The sequence below is a fragment of the Carassius auratus genome, linkage group LG30F (genome assembly GCF_003368295.1).
Source record: "Carassius auratus strain Wakin linkage group LG30F, ASM336829v1, whole genome shotgun sequence".
Lineage (NCBI taxonomy): Eukaryota > Metazoa > Chordata > Actinopteri > Cypriniformes > Cyprinidae > Carassius > Carassius auratus.
Genome location: NC_039294.1, coordinates 830,024 through 851,995, shown reverse-complemented (window position 1 = coordinate 851,995; position 21,972 = coordinate 830,024). Strand labels below are relative to the sequence as shown.

The 21,972-nt window shown below is 37.8% G+C and overlaps 2 protein-coding genes across 8 annotated transcripts in view; one reads left to right on the top strand and one right to left on the bottom strand.

Moving 5' to 3' along the window:
- LOC113067982 (protein FAM111A-like) overlaps positions 1-1,770 on the top strand; it is a 31,674-nt gene extending 29,904 nt beyond the window's left edge. For all 5 annotated transcript variants that reach the window (XM_026240504.1, XM_026240502.1, XM_026240503.1 and 2 more), the window contains one exon: positions 28-1,770. In XM_026240504.1, the coding sequence (XP_026096289.1) occupies positions 28-1,761 (1,734 nt within the window). In that variant the 3' untranslated portion in view covers positions 1,762-1,770. The remainder of the gene's footprint in view (positions 1-27) is intronic.
- Positions 1,771-2,281: 511 nt separating this feature from the next.
- spef2 (sperm flagellar 2) lies at positions 2,282-20,918 on the bottom strand. 3 transcript variants are annotated; one of them, XM_026240495.1, is made up of 36 exons: positions 20,776-20,918; positions 20,513-20,615; positions 20,105-20,357; positions 19,688-19,858; positions 19,396-19,536; positions 18,686-18,771; positions 18,354-18,522; positions 17,674-17,862; positions 17,402-17,589; positions 16,846-17,014; positions 16,286-16,502; positions 16,079-16,182; positions 15,446-15,527; positions 14,526-14,569; positions 14,312-14,415; positions 12,303-12,520; positions 12,032-12,170; positions 10,870-11,018; positions 10,377-10,519; positions 9,304-9,431; positions 9,087-9,225; positions 8,236-8,373; positions 7,991-8,148; positions 7,514-7,597; positions 7,299-7,419; positions 6,866-6,989; positions 6,665-6,790; positions 6,447-6,585; positions 5,784-6,013; positions 5,454-5,560; positions 4,885-5,067; positions 4,544-4,636; positions 3,572-3,742; positions 3,175-3,357; positions 2,711-2,833; positions 2,282-2,390 (listed from the first exon to the last, which is right to left on the bottom strand). In XM_026240495.1, the coding sequence occupies exons 1-36, from the start codon at positions 20,831-20,833 to the stop codon at positions 2,331-2,333; spliced, it is 5,034 nt and encodes a 1,677-aa protein (XP_026096280.1). In that variant the 5' UTR covers positions 20,834-20,918; the 3' UTR covers positions 2,282-2,330. The 3 variants fall into 3 exon arrangements, with proteins under 3 accessions (XP_026096280.1, XP_026096281.1, XP_026096282.1); XM_026240496.1 differs by having other exon boundaries at positions 12,032-12,167; XM_026240497.1 differs by having other exon boundaries at positions 16,106-16,182.
- Between the last annotated feature and the right edge of the window lie 1,054 nt (positions 20,919-21,972).

Here is a 21,972-nt window from a genome sequence, read left to right as displayed (position 1 = left end):
TTGTGTTATTTTTCTAATAATTAACAGAACACACAAAGGAAAAGCCACACTTTCAAGTTCCATTTCAGAAACAATACATATGCAGTGACGTGTGACACATCCATGACTGTACTCGAGGCTCTTACAACAAACAATATTTTCAGAAACATTAAAAAGATGAACACGGAGAAAGAAATCGTCATCCAGAGATCCAGAGGAGAAGTTCCTAGAGCGGCTGTGAAGAGCGATTTCCCCTGCTGCCTTATTGAAAAAGATGAGGTCTTAAAAATAAAGTTCATCAGTAACAGTGGAAATGCTTCTACTGAGCAAAAACCAACTGTAGAGAATGTATCAAAACCTGAAACTTTAGTCACATTTTACATTCATACAACAGGAGGGCAGAAAATAAGACGGTTAATGAAAAACTTTGATCTGAGGCAGAGTGTTGATGATGTTTGTGTGTATGCATTCAAAGAGGAGAATTGTAAAATCGCTCTTAAGCGTGATGGGCGATTTATTAATGATATATTCAAGAAAAACTATGTCCTCTGTGAGATGGATAGTGAGACAATCTATGAAATGTCAAACACTGTAGAATATTTTGATCAAAAGCATTTTCAGATCATTTTTAACAGTGACAATGACCAGTCCGGTGATTTGGAAGATTTTGCCAAAACTTCAGATGCTGATGTACCAGAAAGTGTCAGCCAAAGTCTGAATCCCACCAAAAATAAGCTAGAAAACAAAAAAAGAAAATACCCAAGTCCTTCCACTGAATGCTATGTCCTTAAAACCATTGAAAAATCTCAAGAGATTCTGCAAATTCTGCGTCTTCAGAATGAAAATTGGTGGATGGCATCCATGCAGCAAAAGACGAAATCTCAGATCCAAGAGTTCTTCAGAGTAGAATTTGGTAAAAGTGTTCAGAGTTTCAGTGAGGTGAAGAAAGTGAAGCAGATCATGAAGCGCTCTAACTCTGTGTGTCAGATTCGAAAGGGGGGGTCTTCTGAAGGAACTGGTTTCTTACTCCTTGGCAGATTCATCCTCACCAATGCGCATGTTGTTGGGATATATACTGACCAAACGGAAGCTAACTTTGCAGAGTTCACAGCCGTTTTTGATTTTGAAGACCTAAATTCACAGAACTGCATACAAATTAAACAACTCACAGCTTTCTGTTATGGAAAAGACAGTGAAGGAAGGTATCTTGACTATGCTCTTCTTGAACTTGACACGGAAACCATTTTTGATTATCCTGCATTGCTTGATTGTTACCGTCCAAACGCTCCTATTAACAGAGGTCAGATCTGTATTGTGGGACATCCAGGTGGAGGTGTTAAGAAAATGGACCCCTGCTTCATCATTGAAAGAGAGAATCGGATAGAAGCTGCAAATAAACATGCATCTGAGAATCAACATTTAATTCATGCTATGAATGAGAAGTGCTTGGAAGAGAAATGGAACTTTTCAGCATGTGAAAACCAGATTACTTATAACTCTTGCTTCTTTGACAAATCTTCTGGTTCTCCAGTTTTTGATGTAGACTGCAATCTGATTGGCATCCACACTGGTGGCTATAAGTACAAAACAGAAGGAGATCAAACTTGGAGTGTTATGGAATATGGCTTTTCCATGCAGCCCATCCTGGATAACATCAAAGCACGGGCAAGGATTAAAGGTTTGAAAGAAATCGTCAGTGTCATAGAAGCCTACACCAATGTGTCTCAACAGAATCAGAACGACGTTGAGATGGAAAATGCTGAAGTGTCTGATGAGCTTTGAATTGATCTGTTGGGGGGGGGGGGGGGTTGGGGTGGATGTAAGTCATAGTAGGAGAGCAGATCAGAGAAAATTATTCATTTGACAAAGACCAAAGATAGTTAACTCTTTATTGTATTTTCTTTATATTTTCATTCATACTTGTGTATTCATATACATAATCATTTAACACAAGTCATTCAGACTTGTTTATTTTTATTTTTTGTGCATGTTGTATGCTAATTTTACAATGATCTTTTGCCTTTGCCTCTAAGAGATCATGTTTAAATTTTCACATCAAATCATCTTTGAATCACAAAAATACACCGAAATTAATGGATTCGATAGAATCACTGTAATGTGAGACAAGAATTCACAAATGAGTATCTTCAACAAAATTAAAACATTTAGAAAGACATCTTAATGAGTTTACAGCAAATAACTGCTCTTTATGGATTAATGATACATTTAAATAAAACTATTTCAATGCCAAATACAGCTTTAATGATTGTCCCACTTACATTTATTATTCCATTAGTGTGTACCCTGTCTGATGCATGTAATGGTGTTGGTGTGTGTGTTTTGATTGTTCATCATGTTGAAAAGCTTCTGAGATCTTCAGTTTGCTGAGCCTGAAAAGTTTTATGAATGTCCTGTACAGAAGACACAATCATAATAAATACAAATCACCTTCATTTGTATTTCACACAAGAAATTACAATAAAGACCCTTAAAAGGCTTGACCAGTGCATTTTTCTGTCTTGTGTTGAAACATGTTTTCTTGGAACAGAATCAAAGCCACAAAACTTGTTTCAAATGGAAGTTTTAATGTCAGCAGGATGAATCTGTTTAGTGACTGGAATCATTAGATCATTCAATCAGTAAAATAATATATTTTCTATAAATGAAGTCAAATGTTGTTTTCTCATCACTGAACTCTGTTGTGGTATGTGTGAGATCATGTTACACTCACAGGAAGCAGGTACTGTGAGGATGCTTCCATCAGGTCCTGCACAAAGGGATGCTGGGATAGCGTGGAGAAAGGAATCTTTTCCTCACCTTTAAAACCCAACTCCTTAAACACCTTTAGCAGCTCCTGAACACACAACAACACATTAAATACAGCTCCATACAGACCCTTTACACCATCTACTGATCTACAGAAACACAGATCATCGCTATATAAAAAACTAAAGTGAAATACTTTCCGGTGAATATCTACTGGACACAAAGATTTCACAAATAGACCTACATTTGTGAGACAGTTATGAGTGACTAACACACACACACACAGATTAAATATTTTTGCCATCTTGCCATTTTAAATAAAAAGGCTTTGTATTTGTGTATATTTTTCATTAAAATGGTCCAAATGAAGTGGGGTGAAATCAGGTTGCTGGGATCTTTTGTTTTTGGAGCAGAGCTGTTATATTCTACCTCTTTGAGTTCATCTGTGCTCCTGTGGTTTGTCTGGAAGCGGTTCAGCCGTGAGGAGACGTGATCAACTCCATGATTCAGAACTCTGAGCACATCATCAACAGACACGCCAGCTTCTTCAGACTCCACCTCTTCATCAGCATCACACTCCTCAACTCCAGCGCCCTCCATGTACGGCACAGACTACAGCATGTTTGAAACAAAACCAGAGTGAGTCGCATGAAAACACATTTCAAATATTTCACAATTCTGGTAATATTTTATTTTTGTGCATTACAATAATGAGAAGTCAATGCTTGGCTGAATAGAAAATGTCAATTCAAATCTAAAAAACAAACAAAAACCTGGATGTTCTTTCTATGCTTTCTTTCTGTTAACCTTGTCAGACTGGCTGTACCTGTGTGAGGGGGCCGGTGTGTTTATAGTGCAGTGTGTGTCCGATCACGAGGCTGAGTGCTCTGGTGAAGCCCTGAGCCGGTTCGGGACGGCAGCAGAAATACAGCAGCATGCTCAGATAGTCCAGCATCAGCGGAGATGAGTGTGTGCTCGCAAACAGACTGAAGAAAAACTACACACAGAAACAATGGAAGAGTTCATACACAGACTGTCTATTCAGAACATCTTTTGTGAAACATCATAATAGCAGTCAAAGTTAAGGGTATTGTTTACTCAACAGTAAACATTTGCTGAGAATTTGATTAACATTTTTAATTTAATTTAATTTATTTTAATTTAATCACCTCCAGGACATCCAAGATGTAGACGGGTTTGTTTCTTCACAGAAACAGGTTACTTCATTACATCACTTGCTCACCAATGGATCCTTTGCAGTGAATGGGTGCTACCAGAATGAGTTAAAAACACCCATAAGGCTTGAAGTAAAAAATGCCTTGATGGATTTTTTTCTTACAAACATGCAGCATTTCTCTTTGCAAACACTGAGAGATGGGCTGTGGATTACTTATGGACTATTTTAATGATTTTTATCAACTATTTAGACTCTCATTCTGACGGCACCCATTCACTGCAGAGGATCCATTGGTGATGTAATGCTGAACTTCTCCAAAAGAGTTCTGATGAAGAAGCAGACTCATCTACTTTACAACTTGGATGGCTTGAGGTTGAGCACATTTTTAGCAAATTTTCATTTTTGGTGAACTACTAATTTATTCAGCTGCATATTCAGATATATTTTCTGCGATAAAAGCTTAATGTAATACTATGAAACAGTATCATTGAAAAGATGCTGTTACTGAAGGATGGGAGAGGTAGACAACTGCAGTAAAAAGAAACAGACAGGTAAAAATGTAAATAGTAACATGATCAAAAACAACAACAGTTCAAAACAATCTTGAACCTGCTGCATTACCTTCTTAAGATTGGCTAGTCTGTCATAGGGCAGAGGTTCAGCTGGGTCATCAGGGACAGGAAGATCTCTTTCACTTGGAAACCACAATTCAATCTGATCATAAAACAAAACATATATTAAACTGAACTTATAGGAACATATAAATGTAGCAAGATTATACAGATGAGACTTGCTTTCATTCATTTTTACTGTAGAAACAGCCTGCTGTTGAAATTAAATCAACTATAGAACCATATTTGAATTATTTAAATGATGTAAAAGTGATTATATTACAAAGATCTGTTGTTCATAGGTCTGTGTGTAGTTTAATGTTTCAGTGATGCTCTATGAGTGTAACAGACCTGTGCATATTGTTCTTGTGTGATGAGTCCGGTTCCTGCAGTGTCGACAGCTCTGCAGCGCTGGAGGGTTTTTAACAGCTGAGTCTGAGAGGGAAACGGCCACGGCAGAGCCGCACTGAGCAGGAACTGACGCCAGTCCAGCGTCTCAGAGTCCGGAGCTACTACACACACCAGCTCATCAACCTACACACACACACAATAACACGTTATCATGCGAGTACAGACAGTCACATTAGTGCATTTTTGGCAAAATCTTGTGGTCAAAAATATCTATTGTCAATTGTATAACAATGAATGAAGCTCACATAGAAGTCACTTTCATATCAAGTAGTTTTCTGTTAATCAGTGCAGGGAATTTGAGTGATAAACTTAAAACTGTTGTGAAATCTGCATGGGGAAATCTTCCACCTTTTTATATACCCAAGCCAAAACAATGAAGATTTTTCAAATGTATAAATTTCACCCATATTCTTTAAGCAAGTTGGTTGGCTGGTTGGGAAAGGAAATCAAGTATGAACAAATGCTACCAAAGATGCACAACATACCATGGAGGTGGAGTGAAGATGTACCTGTGAGGGAGTGATATGCATCCAGGGTTCAGGCAGGACATCACTAAACATGTGAGGAGAGGTTAACTCATGCAGAACTTCAGTTAACTCATTACTGCACATCAGACCTGAACACATCACACCATTCACAAACAACAAAATACAGTTATTAGGTTCTACTGAAACATGTTGCTTTCAGTTCACTACAGTTCATTCTGTTCATCCAGTTTTGCACTTGTTTACCCAAAATTACATGAGAGTGAATAAATAATGACGGAATGTATAATTTCTTGGTAATTTATCCCTTTTTTAAGTTGTTAGTTTGTTCGTTTGAGTAATGCTGATTCTGACCAGTAGGTGCAGTCTTGCGCAGCTGAGCACAGAGGATGTGCAGCTGTTGGACGGTCAGAGTGCTGTTTCTGGGCTGCTCCAGCGGGGATCTGCGCGGAGCGGGAGACGGACTCGCCACCACAAGAGTGTCTCCATCCACACAGAAATCAGCGCTCTGCAGCACCAGCTCATGATGGATCTGAACTCCATTCTCAATGTGCTGCCGCACCAACTCTGTCAGCTGGTCGATACTGGGAAACATACACTAACATATTATCCACATATACATTTATGAGGTTTTGAAACTTGTTAAGGATATGCACCTGTCATGTAGTCATGCAGAGTGAAATTATTTTGCAAAACACCCACACACACACACATATATATATATATATATATATATATATATATATATATATATATATATATATATATATATATATAAACTTAACTTTTAATAAACAGAAGACATTATTTCATATTAAAAAATATTATATTAAGTTTATTCCAAATAGCAAATAATAAGTTGATGAAGAATTTAATTTGAAGAGACACCTTATTTTGCATGTGATTTGGAAAGAAATTCTAGGATTCACCTTTTTGAAGTACATTATTTAAATCTCTGCAATTACAACAGTACAGTGTTCTCATCCTCTCCTCTCCGTCCATCCCTCTTCCTCTCACCTGTTCATCTCAGACAGGAAGCGAGTTCTCAGCCACTCCTCCATGTTCTCGAAGGCCTGCTCTGCTTTCTGCTGCAAACTGCTCAGCGTTCTCAGCGCATGAGCCTTTATCAGCTCCAGACGCAGCTTCACTGCATGTTCTGCACACACACGTAAATCATTCTTACGGTTTATACATCACACACAACATCCTGGAGCTGAGGCTAGCTCACAGCACACCTTCACGTTTCAGCGCAGCTGTGAACTCCTGTTTGATTCTCTTCCTCTCTGCTTTCCTCTTGACCTCCTCAGGGTTCCTCTCCACCACGGGCTGAGGACTGGGCTCCTGTGGAGGGGTTGGAGCACCTAAAACAACACACACTCATTAGTGTCACACATAATAACACAGCTGAAACTGACAGAGCAGTGGCTTTTCTTCACCTTTCTTTTTCCCAGCTTTCCTATTGTCTGTAGCAGAGTTTGAAGTCTGCACTCTCTGTGCCTCCATCTGCTTCTGTTCTTCATCCCCCTCCTCTTCTTCTCGTTGCTGTGTCTCTGCCAACACCTGACACACAGTTGTGTGTGAACACACATGAAGACAGATGCACAGTCAGAGGTGAGTTTACTGACATTTCACAAACACAGCTCATCCGATCACAATTTAGAGTAGGCACTAGCCTTTTTTTGTTGTTGAAAAATCACATTTAGAAATGTCTAAATATGCATGTATACTTTATATAAAAGAATCAACATTATTGTGAAACATACACTACCGTTCAAAAGTCTGGAATACAAAACAAAGGGCAAAACAGGGCCCTGTATTTTTAATCTTAGCAGCAAAACCATTATGAGACGCACTGATATAAACACACACCATGCTCCTGACGGCGCTGAGTGCTGTCTGGAAGAACTCCTGCAGAAGTTTCTCATCAGGATGATGCAGGACCTGTCTGAGCAGCTCAGAAGCGGGAGATCTGCAGGAAACCAACGGAAACCTGACAGCACACAAACATCCAGTTATTCAACAGACACACTTCGCCTCTATCATTTTCATACACACCCAAAGACAAAAATGGAAAGCACACATACAATTTGGTTTTCTTCTTCTCCTCCATTTCAGAGTCTTTTTCCTCAGCACTCTTTGCGAGTCTCTCTGGCGGCGCAGGAGCAGGGCTAAAATATGAATTTATTATATTTTACAACATTAAAGAGTCTATCAAAACAACTTCACATAAAAAAATGTCTATGTTGAGAAGTGAATGCTAATGCACTGTTAACTGCACAGTATAAACTGCATATTGCTTACTATTTATGTATACTAGCATGTAAAACATTAGCCGTTATTGCTAAGACTGCATGTTTAACAGGCAATTAATATTCATATTATTTTTGGGTGAAAATTTGCATGCATACTGCAATAATAGTACATTTTATTCTAAACACGGTCATACAAGTCATATATTATGAGACAGACTATTAATAATTACAGTAGCTCTATAGATCTATAGGGGTGTAATGGCTATGGCATAATGATGAAACATAGAGAATCTACATCTATCTTCTTACATTTTTGGTTCCTCTAGCTCGACATGGTCATCTGCAGTGATGTCGATCAATGGGACACGAGTGAAACCACGTGTAGATTCAGGAAACGCAGTTTTACACATCGCTGTGTAATAATCTCTCAGAAGACACAATGAGTCTTGGAAGCGGCCCACTTCTATCTGCACATACAAACATGAACAGAACCATGAGATCTGAAAAACATCTAAGATGGTTCTGTGATGTTTCAGAGAGAAGGTGTCTGTTACCTGCATTAATGCAGAATAATGGTTGATCAGGACAGCAGCGTGATCGTCCACCCAGCCATCATCAATGACACCTGCTCTCTCCTGCTCCGCCTCTTCCCTGCGCTTATCACAGATGTCCCAAAGACGCTCACGCAAGTCCTGCACACAAACACAACACAAAATAAGTATAAATGTATGAGAATGATTTTGTGACAACTGTTCATCTGCATCTAATTTTTTGATAAACATGGAGCAAACAAATATTAACGAAACTTTTGCATCAAAACTTTAGCTACTGAGAATGTTATATTCACGGCTTATGTTTTTAACAATAAATACAATGTAACACAAATCAAATCGTAATACAAAACAAATATACAAAAGAAAAAGCATTACACAACATAAAACATTAAATGAAACAAAAAATAACACACAAAATGAAAAAAATAAAATAAAAAAATAAAATAAAATAAAATAAAATAACAAAGTAAACAAATATTCTGCAAATACATTTGAAGGCTTTCTCCCAGTCCTCACTGATTTTTGAAGTTAATAAACATTTGAGATTTTATTTTTTTTACTTTTTTTGCTGGAATATAACATGCATCGCCTTTAAAAATATGTAACTTCTGGATTTTTTTTTAAAAGGTTACACTGTAACTTATTTAAAGAAACTTTAGTATTTTTTGTATGTTTTTCAGTACAAAGGGTCTTCTGAAAATGTTATTACTGTCATGTTAAACACAGTCATGTAGTTTCTATACAAGACTTCATATCTTGTCAAGTAAATGTATCTTGATTTTAGAATGTTTAGATATTTGTACATGAAAACAAGACAAAAATACTGAAGGAAATGTAGGAGACTGTCTCACATCCAGTCTTTGATGGAGTTCTCCTTTGGTCTCCTCGTCCTCTCGGATGTTGTCAGGAACGCTGTTATAATCACGCTGCCAGGCGCTCACAAACTCCTGCTTCAGATCCGTCTTCTGTAGGTACTGCCTGAAGTTCTCCCTGAAACACACACACATATGACGCAGTTCCACACACATACACAGCCTCACGTCACACACACAAGCACTGTTGTCTCACCGGATGTTGTAGAGGTGGTGAATGATGAGCTCGCGTTCACTGCGGAGGTTCTGCATCACTGTCTTCACGTTAGTCACGTATGAATTACAGACGTTCTCCCAGTACGGCACAAGATACACTGGGATCTCCTGCAAACGTGACCACAGAAAAACAGAACTGACGTGACATCAATGGCTCATATCATACATTTTTAATCATATATAAAAGTTTTTTGAGCCAACAAACCATTTGGAGCCCTCTATAATCCCTATATTAGACGTTCTATATTCAACTCCTTCTTTAAATAAATGCTGAACTTCCTATTTATCCATGAACTGTGACAAAGCTGATTGAACATTGATGATAAAAAATGTTTCTTGAGCAGCAAATCAGCATATTAGAATGATTTCTGAAGATCATGTGACACTGAAGACTGGAATAATGATGTTGAAAATTCAGCTTTGATCACAGGAGTAAATTATATTCAAATAGAAAACAGTTTTCTGAATTACAATAATATTTCACAATATTACTGTTTTTACTACATTTTTTGATTAAATAAATTCTGTCTTGGTGAGTAAAATACATTTTTATTAAGCATTAAAAAGATTTTTACCAACCCAAAACATTTGAAGAGGTAGCGTACATTTGTTAGATATCAGAAAATCTGTGTCATTGTTCATCTTAATTACAACTAGTTCTCTAAATGGGGAGGATGTTTTGAGTTGTGAAAGTTATAATGCTGGTTTTAGCACTGTGAATTAGCCTTTACAGTTTTCATAGCACATCAATCTCTTTCAGGATATTGTTTTATTCATATTACCCATCTTAATGGAGTCATTGACATAAATCTGCTCTCATCTGATCCACAAGCTAAGTCTGCAGACTGCATGGAAATACTTTAAGCATGTTTATGCTCACACTATAATCTCAGTATTACACCTCAATCAGAGTAACACTAAACAAGCTAGATGAGTGTAATGTCTCTCCATCTGATATTCCAAATCAAACAGACTTTTTGAATGTCATATTTTCATGTTTAATCCGAATCTGCCAGTCTTCGGAGAGACTGTGTGTTACGTGTGTGTATGTGCCTTGGGTAAAGGTTCCTCCACGTAACGCCGTCCAGCAGATTTTGGGGTAGCTGCTTTAGATTTAGCAGAGCTGGCACTTTCTGGACGTGTGTGTTCATCTGAGGACGACGTAGATATTTTCCTGGAGTGACCCAGAGCTGCTCCTATGAGGAGGACAGAGAGCATATTTCACTAGACAGGAATTTACAAAAGAAATAGAAATGCTTGAAAGGCAGCAAATGAATAATGGCAGATTTTAAAATTTTCAAGTCTACAAAACATTTGAATGTGTCTTTAGCAAGCTAAATTCCTTCTAGAGAATTGTGCAGAAGAAATAAATATCAGCAACTGCACCAAATTGCATATTTTTCCTCAGTTTAAATAATAGTAAGGCTTTTTCCTTAACAAAACCACGCATGCAAGTTTATCTTAATTTAAAAGTGTTCAATAAACTTGAATTATTTTATTTCTTTACATGCTTACAGGGTTAAGTAATAGGCTTAAGTGAATCGACCTTTTTCATCCATGGTGTCCATCAGAACTATCTTCACGTCACTGAAGAGAGTGTCCTCGTCTGCATCTGCTGTGACTTTCACAAGAATATTCTGCTGGCCACCAAACCATTTCTCCAGTTTTGGCCATGTTTCATGAAAACCACTAATTCTGTAAAAAAACAAAACATAAATCAAAACTTCTCATTTCACAAAATCTGTCTAAGAAAATCTGAACAACACAATATATTTCTTTATGTGGGAAAGCATTTAATGCAAAGAAAAAAGTAGGATGGAATTTGATTTTATTCAGTGGAACTTGACTGGATCATGTAATTACAATGTAATCAATGTAGTTACACTATTTTCCAGGACAAAATGACATCACTCCAAAAGAAAGGTCACTTCCTTCCTGTGGAATAACATGCACGGATGAATCATGGAAGATCACCCCAGAAACCCCCACAGTAGTAAATAGAGGCAGTGTGTTGTTCTGTTCAGTGTGACGATAATATTGGACAATTTGAAGTGACCTTCTTTATGTAAACCCCATAAAAAAAAAGGGCTCAGTATTTGTAGATTTATTTTTGAGGGAAAATAACATTGTTTTGCTTTTTAAATATTAAAAGGCAGTCTTTAAATTGTTAAGTTTATTAAAAATAATAAATACCTGTAGAACGTCTTATATGAGATTAATACTTCTTGTACTCCAAAAGAAGGTTTTTGATGTTACTTTGATTATCTTTTATTCCAATAGGTATTGCACCTTTCTGCTTGTTTTACAGTATTCATAGTTCTAGTAGAGTGTGGATTTTTTATTTTATTTCATTTCTATTGGGGCCAAACTACTCGCCCTCACGGGGAATTGTGGGTTTGACAGTAGATTGGAGAAAGCTTTGAGAGCAGTCGAGAGCTTCCAAGAGTTGTGAAATTCTCAACTGGCAAATGACAAACAAAAATGTTGGGGTGTAGTATATCACTTTCATTCAGATTTCAAATGCGGTTTGAATGCGTTCATTGTGTCTGGACTGGCTGTGTTAACAAAAGTGCATTAGCTTTTGTGCATTTGGGGATGACAAAATCAAGTTTGCATCTTTCCAAATGTAATTGTGTATATACTGTATATACTGGACATGATGAAAACAATAATAGGTTATGCACATTTACTACAATGTGTTCACACACCTGTGCTGTATCTGTTTCCTCCCCAGGGTTTTTTCATCAGACAGGGATGCTGGATCTAGTGTGTCCACATCTGTCATACACGTCTTTTCTTCTGGAGCATCTCTGCCATCCCTCTCCTGCTCTATGCTCTCCCCGTCTACTAATAGGTGAAGATCACACAGCTTTCTTATTATTTCATAGTAAAACAACAAAGCCCGATATGCTGGAAAGAACAAATAATGCTAGAGACTGTGAGATTAACATTTACTGTAGCAGTACAGCGGTAACTGACCGGGCTGATGAGCGGCTCGCTCCAGAACCTGCTCATCTGAGATGTCCAGCAGCACCACTAGGTCCAGTGCAGGGGATGGAGGAGGTGGATCTTTAGGATGTGTTTTTGTCTCAGTCTGATCAGATTCAGTCCCGTTCAGAGCTTTCTCCAGCATCTGAGCCTGACTGATGTCCACAGGGAACCCGTCCAGAATCCAGCCGCTGTCAGCAGGGATGTTCCTGAAGAGCATGACGGAAGGGAATCAGAATGATTATTAGTGCACAAAATAAATCATAGTTTTTCATGTGAATCAGCTATAATGTAGTTAAAGGGGGGGGGGGGGGGTGAAATGCTAAATTTCACTCAATATCCTGTTAATCTTGAGTACCTATAGAGTAGTACTGCATCCTTCATATATCCAAAAAGTCTTTAGTTTTATTATATTTATAAGAGAAAAATAGTCTGATTTTTGAAATGTGCTGATTTTTTTCGGAGAAACAAGAGCCGCTTGAGGCGTGACGTGTGGGCGGAGCTAAAGAATCACGAGCGCCAGTAGGCTTTTGCGTTGAGAGCGTTTGGAAGTTGTGACATTACCGTGAGAAAAAAACATCATCCAAAACAAACCATGGCTAACAGTCAGATTCAGCCGTTTATTTATGATCCAGAATCAGATCCCGAGGCTGAAACTGAACAAGAGCAGCAGCAGAAACTACTTATGTAACTCCTCTCTCCTGGGTCCTTTCTGACGCTCCCTCGCACTCGCGACAAGCAGGGCTCGAACCTGGGTCTCCGGCATGGGAGGCGGACGCACTAACAAGGAGCCTAAATGGCTACAGCCACTAGCGTCTGTTGCTAGTGCGTCTCTTGAGATCGGGGAGTGAGGTTTACCTGCACAGCACTACTCGCTGGCCTGGAAAATGACTAAGTTCCACTTTATGTCGTCTTTTTTTTTTCTTTAAAGGTGTACAAGGTTTACTTGATGTGCTTACGTGCCGATTGCTAAATTAACAACACAGAGATATTTGAAGCAGTTTTACTCACGGCCTGCGGTTCCAACACACGATCGTGACCCTTTTTCGTTGGGACTGCATTATCCTTAAGAAATAATTGATACTCAGATCCGGCGTCAAACTGGGCCTTGTTTGTAAAACAAGCATCTTCGAAATGCAGGGAACAAACACAAACACTTGCACAACCCCGTTGATGCTCTGTAAAAAATAAACTCCATCCACTGGTCCCTTAATGCTGTTTCTCTTTTGGTAATCTGTGCAGGTTTGTCTTGCCCTGGCAACCAAAAACACACTTCTTTTGTGACATTTCGTGACGCTCTCGCTCTGATCAGTGAATGTCTGTGCTCTCATTGCTCTGCTATACGGGAGCGCGCGCTCTTCCGGCAGAAGTGCCCTAGGACCCATATAAGGAAATTCCGCTCCATCTAACGTCACACAGAGCCATACTCTAAAAAAACTTTCTGAAACGTGACAAACCGGAAGGAGTATTTTTGGAACAGAAATACTCCTTCAAACGTACGACTTAATTTTTGAAACTTTGTCCATGTTTAGCATGGGAATCCAACTCTTTAACAGTGTAAAAAACTCAGTATGCATGAAATAGTATGCCCCCCCCCCCATAACGAAAAGCATAAAATAAACATAACTGAAATAAAATAAAACATTAAAAAAATATAGATTTTATTTCACCTAGTTTCCAAAGCAAGATTTCCCATTTAGTCTTACTTCAAGTACTAAAAGAACAATAAGTAAATCAGCTAAATCAAATAAATAAAAATTACTAGAAACTATAAAAACATATCAAATAAAACTAGTAAAACATACAACAATAATATGTAATTTGGAAACTACTATACAAAAACTACAATAGTATATCAATTATACTAATATAAGACTGATGTGCAGTGTTAAAAGGAAGAACATTTTGTTAAAATGTTTGTATAAAATGTAAATGAGTAATTTATAGATGCTTAAAATAAAACAATAAAACAAGTAAGGTGTGGAGACTAAGCTCTTTACCTGATAGCATCCATGATGATGTCAACCAGGAGTTGATCAGGAACAGCTTTGCCTGTCCTAAGAGCCTGCTCTACTGCTGCACCACGCTGCGCTCGCAACGACCACTGCAGAACAGATCACAGTGCACCGTGAACCATATCAAAGAGCTCACCGCTGCTAAATCCAGAGAGGAACACCGAGTTCACATGGAGAGAGGCTTTGAGATTGCCTTTACCTTTTCTTTGTCCTCTTTTTCGAGAAGTCCAGATGTCTGAGGTCCTGATGTAAGACACAGAAGAGTTGATGCCCATTAGAATTTGACTCGAGTGAGCATTTTCATAGTAAATAATGGTCTTTATTGGGTTTTTGCTAAAAGGCCATTTATAGAAAACCATATGAAAAAAAAAAATGAATGAAAGAATGCACTAAAATGTGGTTAAATCAATTAATAAAAATGTACATAATAAATTCTGAAATAAATGTAAGAATAAGTGTAATCAATTAGCAAAGGAAAAAAAATTGTTTAAATACCCCAGGGAGTCTTATAGTTAGCTAAATTATTAAATGTTTCTAGAAACACTTGGTCTTCTATGGGTTGCATAACATCAAATTAATAAATATGTGATTTTAAAACATTTATAGAAATAAACAAATACACTACCTTTCAAATGTCTGAAATTTGAAAGACTTTGTAAAATTTATGAAAGTCTCTTTTGCTCACCAGGGTTGCATTTATTTGTTCAGAAATGCAATAAAAACAGTAATATTATGAAACATTATTACAATTTAAAATAACTGTTTACTATTTGAATATATTTGAAAATATAATTTATTCCTGTGACGCAGTCTTGTATTTTCAGCATCATTCCTACAGTCTTCAGTGTCACATGATCTTGTGAAATCATTCTAAGACGCTGATTTGCTGCTCAAGAAACATTTCTGAAAACAGTTGTGCTAGTTCGTTATTTATTTATTTTGGAAACCATGATAGTTTTTTCAGGATTCTTCCATGAAAATTCAAAAGAACAACATTTATTGCAAATTGAAATCTTCTGTAACAATATAAGTCCTTATTGTCATTTGTGATCAACTGAATCCTTGCTGGAAAAAAAGGACTTTTGAATAGTACTATAAATAAATAATATTTCCACAAACCTGATTCTAGAGGAGATGATTTCTCCTCCTCTTCTTCTCTCTGAGACTGCTCTGTTGGAGAACCATCCCTCTCCAATTTAATCTGAGCATGGCAAATACAATGTTACAATATACATAATGAAATAAATTAAGTGATTGCACAGAAAACAGTAAGTCACACATAACATAAACTACCGTATTTTCCAGACTATAAGTCACACTTTTTTTCATAGTTTGGCTGGTCCTGCGACTTATAGTCAGGTGCGACTTATTTATCTAAATTAACTTGACATGAACCAAGAGAAATGAACCGAGAGACATGAACCAATAGAAAACATTACCGTCTCCAGCCGCGAGATGGCGCTCCATGCTGCTCAGTGCTCCTGTAGTCTACACTGAAGACATAGAGCGCCCTCTCACGGCTGTAGATGGTAATGTTTTCTCTTGGTGCTTGGTTCTAAATAAATGCGACTTATAGTCTGGTGCGACTTATATATGTTTTTTTCTTCATCATGACGTATTTTTGGACTGATGTGACTTATACTCAGGTGCGACTTACAGTCCGAAAAATACGGGTAATCCAAAAATATTGTCAGACCTGCTGCATGCTACTAGAAAAACTTGAGTCTTTACTTCAGATTAAATATTCCTGACCTGTGACTCTTTTTGGCTTTCACTCACAGCCTGTTTTTCCTGCTGATAGGCTGAAAGAGCTTCCTGGATCAAAGAGTTGGCTGAGAGCACATAGAGACCAAGAGCTGCTTCCCAGAGAGGAACAAATAATAGCAAGTGTGGAGAGTTAGTTCATATTCTGACATGATGAAGCATTTTCATTCAATATGATGAAGCATCATCTCCTACCGTTGCTGATTTTGGCGAGGCAGGTGGTTTTGCCCGAGTAGGATTTTCCCAGCATGCACGCTCTGATGGTGAAACGAGGAAACAGAGGAGGAGGAGTGCTGATGCTGAGTGGGACAATCATGCTCTGTAGACGGCTCAACACATGATCCAGAATATCATTTAGTGGAGGAGCTTGACTCTCGCCGTCTTCAAGCCAGACCCACTCGCCCTTCATGGCCTGAAGCACACAGACAGAAAGACACATCTGCATTAGACTTGCACAGACATGTAAACTAATCCATCCCTCAACTGTTTCATAGGCAGGCTTCAAGTGGTTTTCACTTATGAATTATGATACACAAAAAGATCTAATATATTAGAGCAGAGTTTCCCAAATAGGGCTTTGCAAGGAAACTGGGTTTATGAGTTCATGAAAGGCTAATAATTAATGATATATAATTTATAAATTATAAAATAGTCATAAATGATGTGATTCAATGTGTTTATTTGATGGAAGATTTGAAGATGCAAATACTTTGCATCAGTCAGGTTCAAGCTCCAGTAACTCGGTATGTCCTTACCACATACTCGGTGTAGTCTTGATTGTTGAGTATTTGGAGCTTCTCCAGCTCAATGATCTGCTCTGGTGTGGGGTCAGCAGGGGTGGGATCCACACTGGCCACTTCATACAGCGGCTTACCGTTGAAGAACAGCTCCATCCACTCCTGCATCAGCTTCACTGGTATCAGACTGAGAGAGAGTGAAGATAAAGAAAAGATGATCATTTTTATTATTATTTTTATCTATCATATCTCCAGATCAGAACATTAGAATGATTTCTGAAGATCATGTGACACTGAAGACTGGAGTAATGATGCTGGAAATTCAGCTTTGCCATCAGAGGAGTATATTACATTTGAAAATAAACCCAAATAGAAAACAGTATTATATTATTTCAAAACATTACTGCTTTTACTGAAATAAACTTTTACTGACTCAACATTTGAACAGTCGTGTCCATATAAAACAAATAATGCACTATAAAGGTAGTCTACATAAAACATTATAACTTTTTATTAATATATATATTCATTGTCTTTTATTTGCTGTTTATTAGAGTGATGGGGAAATAAATACTTGGCTGTGAGGAGCCGATATTCTCCAGCTTTGGTTGCCAGATCGACAATCTGTTCCAGAATTCCTCTGCAGATGTCAAAGTGTTTGCGATAGCGAGCTTGAGCGCGCTCTGCAACTAGCTGTTTGTGTAGCTCACGCTGGATGCTGATCTCTTCACTGCGCTCGAGACGTTCCTGTTGGGCAAGAACCTGAACAATGGCAATGATGGGACATCATCAGGACCACTCAAACTTTTTCTGATACCGTGTGTGTGTGTGTGTATGAACTCTCACAGCTTCTCTGTCCAAGGCCTCTTGGAAGTCTCGAAGCCGTCTTTCCTGGTACTGTCTCTCTTGGAAGATGCGGTTCTGTCGCAGTACCTCTTTCTGCTGTTTGATTTGCATCAGCTGCACAGTGATCCTCTTCTCCTGCTGCGTCTGACGCATCAATCGACCGACCATCTGTTCCTCTCGTAATACCTCCTGCAGAAAGAAAAATCAACACTGCTTTTGACATTCATCCATTAAGCATTACTGAAAAGTTAAGTATGTGTTTTTTGTTATCATATTTGATACATCAGACTTTTATGGCTCATACAGTATGAAATAATAATGAGAATATGGAGGTCATACTCGGAAGTGGAAAAACACCTACATTTTATCCAAATTTGCAATTTGATGCAGACACTGATATTTATATGGCAAAAAAGTAAGATGACTTTCTGATGAACTGTAATGCAAATCAATTTGATATTTATAACAATACAGCAAACTACTTACAGTACATCAAATGCATATAAATATCAGTTGTCACTTTATATGTCTTCTTGATTATGTAGTTAGAACCTTTAATTTAAATTTAAATGCTTAAAATACAACAGGTTTTTCAGCAAAGTTTTGATGGTATTTATAAATTAGAGGCCTTAGCTTGTGTATCATACATGATACAGTAGGTTTTAGGAGCCGGTGGTCACCTGCTGAGCTTCATGGGCTTGTAGTTGCTCCATCAGCGCACGGCGTCTCCGCATCTCTCTCTGTTCTCGAGCAGCAGAGTCTTCCTCCAGGCGCTGACGGATGCTCTCGATGTACTCCTTGTTCCACTGTTCTTTGTCAGCTGTGCTCATTGGCTGGGTCACACGACCACTGTAAATCCAAGTACAGCTCATCATACCAAATTCTCCAATAATCAAGAATGTTTTTGACAGTTCTGTGTGAAATAAGACTTAAGGTCTGTGAGCGGTGTGTTGGCCTGCTTTTGTGCATTTATTGTTTGTATTCCTAGATTTTCAGTGTTATTCAAACAGACCTGTAAAGAGAGGCTCCAGCTCCAGCTCCAGCAGGAGAAATCCTCTTCTGGTTCTTCTCAAACTGAGCTATCTCATGATGAACATACTGGAAATCACACCGCATCTTAAAGAGTGCTCACTAAACACAATCAAATCCTGGCAAAAAAACCTTTTACTGTATATTGTTTTTAATTCCAATCCCATCCAGATTTAACATTTGTCATTCCATAATTAAAAAGAAACAAGAAATTACCTAATGGTCATTTTTATTACTTTAATGCAAAAGAGATATCCTATTTTAATGTATTTATTTTAATGTCTTTTTTTATACTATTTTAGTATTTATGTTCAGAATTGCATTTATTTTTATATTTGCAGTTTGCATTTTCATTTTAACATTTATATTTAGCTTTAATACATTTTTAATCAATTTGATATACTTTTATAGTATTTATTAATATTTAGAATTTGCTTAAATTTTTTATGATTTTAGTAATTTTTCAACTTCAAAATTAGAAATGCAGTCTTGGCAAATAACTGAAATAAGTTTCAGTTGTTTTAAACAAATATTTATATTTTATTTCAGAATTATTTCAATGACCGAAAAAAATTTTTTTAATAGTAATATTTTTAGTTAACAATGAAAACACAGCTATACTGTAATGTGCAGCATAATTTAATTGCTTAATTATCATGAAAATAATGTCAAAAGTGTAAAAGTGTTGTTCACCTCAACCTGTTGTTTTCTGCGAAACTGAAGCTGTTTCTCAGAAGCTCTTGACGTGCGAGTGTGTGGAGGTTTGGGGATCTGCACGATAGCCGACTGAATCTGAATCATGATCTCATGCTGTTTTCTGCGTGCCTGCCGATGCTGACAAACAACAAATCATACTATCAGTCTCAGCCTACACGATCACAAGCTGATACACCAGTCGATGCACAGTAAAGCACAGAGGGCATAAGAGAAGTAATGTTTCAATACCCCCAATAACAGCTTGATGCTACTGAATAGAAAGTTTCACCTTCTCAATGTCCCTCAGCCTCCTCTCCTCCTGCCGTTTGAGCCGGTCCTCCTCCTTCAGCAGTTCAGCCATGACCGAGCGGTTGTACATGTCCTGCCCTCTTTTATGGAAGCGTTTTGCGATCTTCTGCATCTTCAGATCTGTTTCACGTTTCACCACCGTCTTCAAGCGCTGTGAGACAAGCATGCAGGTCCAAACATGCTATGTTTGTAAAGCTAACCAAAACAAGAACTAACTAATCTACCAATTACAACAATGTGGCTAAAGCAGCTTACTACTTTGTCAAGAAAAAAATGGATTATCAGGTTAGCTAGATAATAAAGTTAAGAGTTTAAATGGTGTAGTGCACTACCATAACCACCAGGGCACTATAGCAGCCCAGAGGGAGATAGATTTGACCTTGTAGGACTGCATCACCTCAGTATAGATGCTGTTCTCTATGCGGTGCAGTCGGGCCGTGGCTGCAGGTTGCATGACCTCCAGGGCTGTGGCAGTGAGGCCTGATCTCTTCTTCTTCTGCAGCTGGATGTAGAGCTGGTAGAGCAGATGTGTGGCCGCACCCTGCCTGCCCTGCATCACCGCTTTGGCCATGGCCAGGTCAAAGGGCACGCCCAGCAGCTGCAGGGTGGGCTCAATGCGGGTGAAGTTATTCAGCTTCGCATTCGCCGAGCTGCGGAATAACAATTTAATAAATTACAATGTCTTTGTCTGGCTATAACATTCAAATAAGATTTCTTTCATGGGATTAATAAAGTGTCTGTCTGGATGAATCTCACAAAAACATGCCAAAAACAACAAAATCTATCTATCTATCTATAACGTTACCTCTGTTTGGAGAACAGGTGAAAGTCGTCCTGCAGCTCATATCTGTGCAGGATCTCTCCTAACAGATAACCGTTTGCAAAATCCCTGGTGAACGAATAGGGCTCTAAAATAAAACGTATAACATTCACAAGACGAATAAAACGGCCGCAATTATTACCTGCAATGTTAGTTTAGCAGATTAAATATTAGCATGCTTGACTGGATAACGTTAATGCGCGTTAATCCGTTTCCTAAAAGCTATTACTTGACAAACAAACACTTACCAATGACTTTTGACAGCCGAAGCTCTATATTCAGCCACTGGCAGATTATGTCTGACATTCTGAAGTTTTAATTTCAATGTCCGCGTTAAATGTAAAGATAATCTATACAGCTGTCTAGATCATATTGTTTTGGGGAGTGTCTCATTTTGGCGTGGTGTTGTCACAGCAACCGAACTACAGGCGCTGCGCTGAGCGCTGAGGTCCAACCAATATTTGCTGAATGGAATGCTCGGCAGACTGGATGTACCTTGTGAACTAGATTTCCCTCGTTTGTTTTTATTTGATAAAATACGGTAAAATAAAATAAAAATATAAACCTGCGCATGTTTGCCCATTTTTATATAAACATCTTAAACACATAGACAAATTTTAAGTAAGTTTTAATAAATGCATATCTTAAATATATACGTACATTTTGACATAAACTCGCAATTCTGATAAAAAAAAAAAGGCCAGAATATAAAGTGGGGAATCAGAAATCTGAGTTTATTCTGACATTTCTGAGTTCAAAACTCGGAGGTTCGCGAAATAACACGTCATAAATAGCTTTTTTATTTTTTGTATTCCAGGCCTTTACTCGATTTGAGCCAAATTATGAACTCAAATACTAATCTTAGACTCAGTACTTATTACTGAATATGAATTTCATTTTAATAAAACGTATTATTCCTGGTGTTTAAAAAAAGTTAACTGTAATTAAAACATCAAAATTCCACCATCCCCTAAGGAAATATTAAACTACATGTGTTTTATTAAGTAAAGGAGAAAGCCCTTAATAAAAAAAAAAAAAAAAAAAAAAAAACATTTATATATATATATATATATATATATATATATAACCTCGTAAATGTGAGAATCATCTAAGTAGAGAACTGCAGGAACATGTTGCGAAAGCATTAGCTCCAGTATAACAAGTGAAGGGTGAAAGCTGTGCTGGGTTTCTAGAAGTGAAAACGAGGACAGCTGACCTACATAGATGCTCCTTTACCAGAACTGCTGCCATCCAGTCTGGAGAAAACAAAAGCTTTTTCTGCACATAACAATGATCAGGGCCATTTCAGACTGGAATAAGGGGAAAATGGAGTTGAGAGGTTCAGAAAAACATTACCAGGGGAATTACTGACAAAGCAAATATTCCCGAACTTATCGCATACAGATTTCTCAATGCAGTTACAAAAGCAGTAATATGCAATGCAA

Excerpts from the sequence above, each read along its gene's own strand:
- spef2 (XM_026240495.1), bottom strand. The coding sequence starts at position 20,833 with ATGTCAGACATAATCTGCCAGTGGCTGAATATAGAGCTTCGGCTGTCA. Across the intron at positions 17,015-17,401 it reads TATCGGCTCCTCACAGCCAA|TCTGATACCAGTGAAGCTGA; the intron begins GTATTTATTTCC and ends ACTCTCTCTCAG. Across the intron at positions 2,834-3,174 it reads GCACAGATGAACTCAAAGAG|GAGCTGCTAAAGGTGTTTAA; the intron begins GTAGAATATAAC and ends TTGTGTGTTCAG.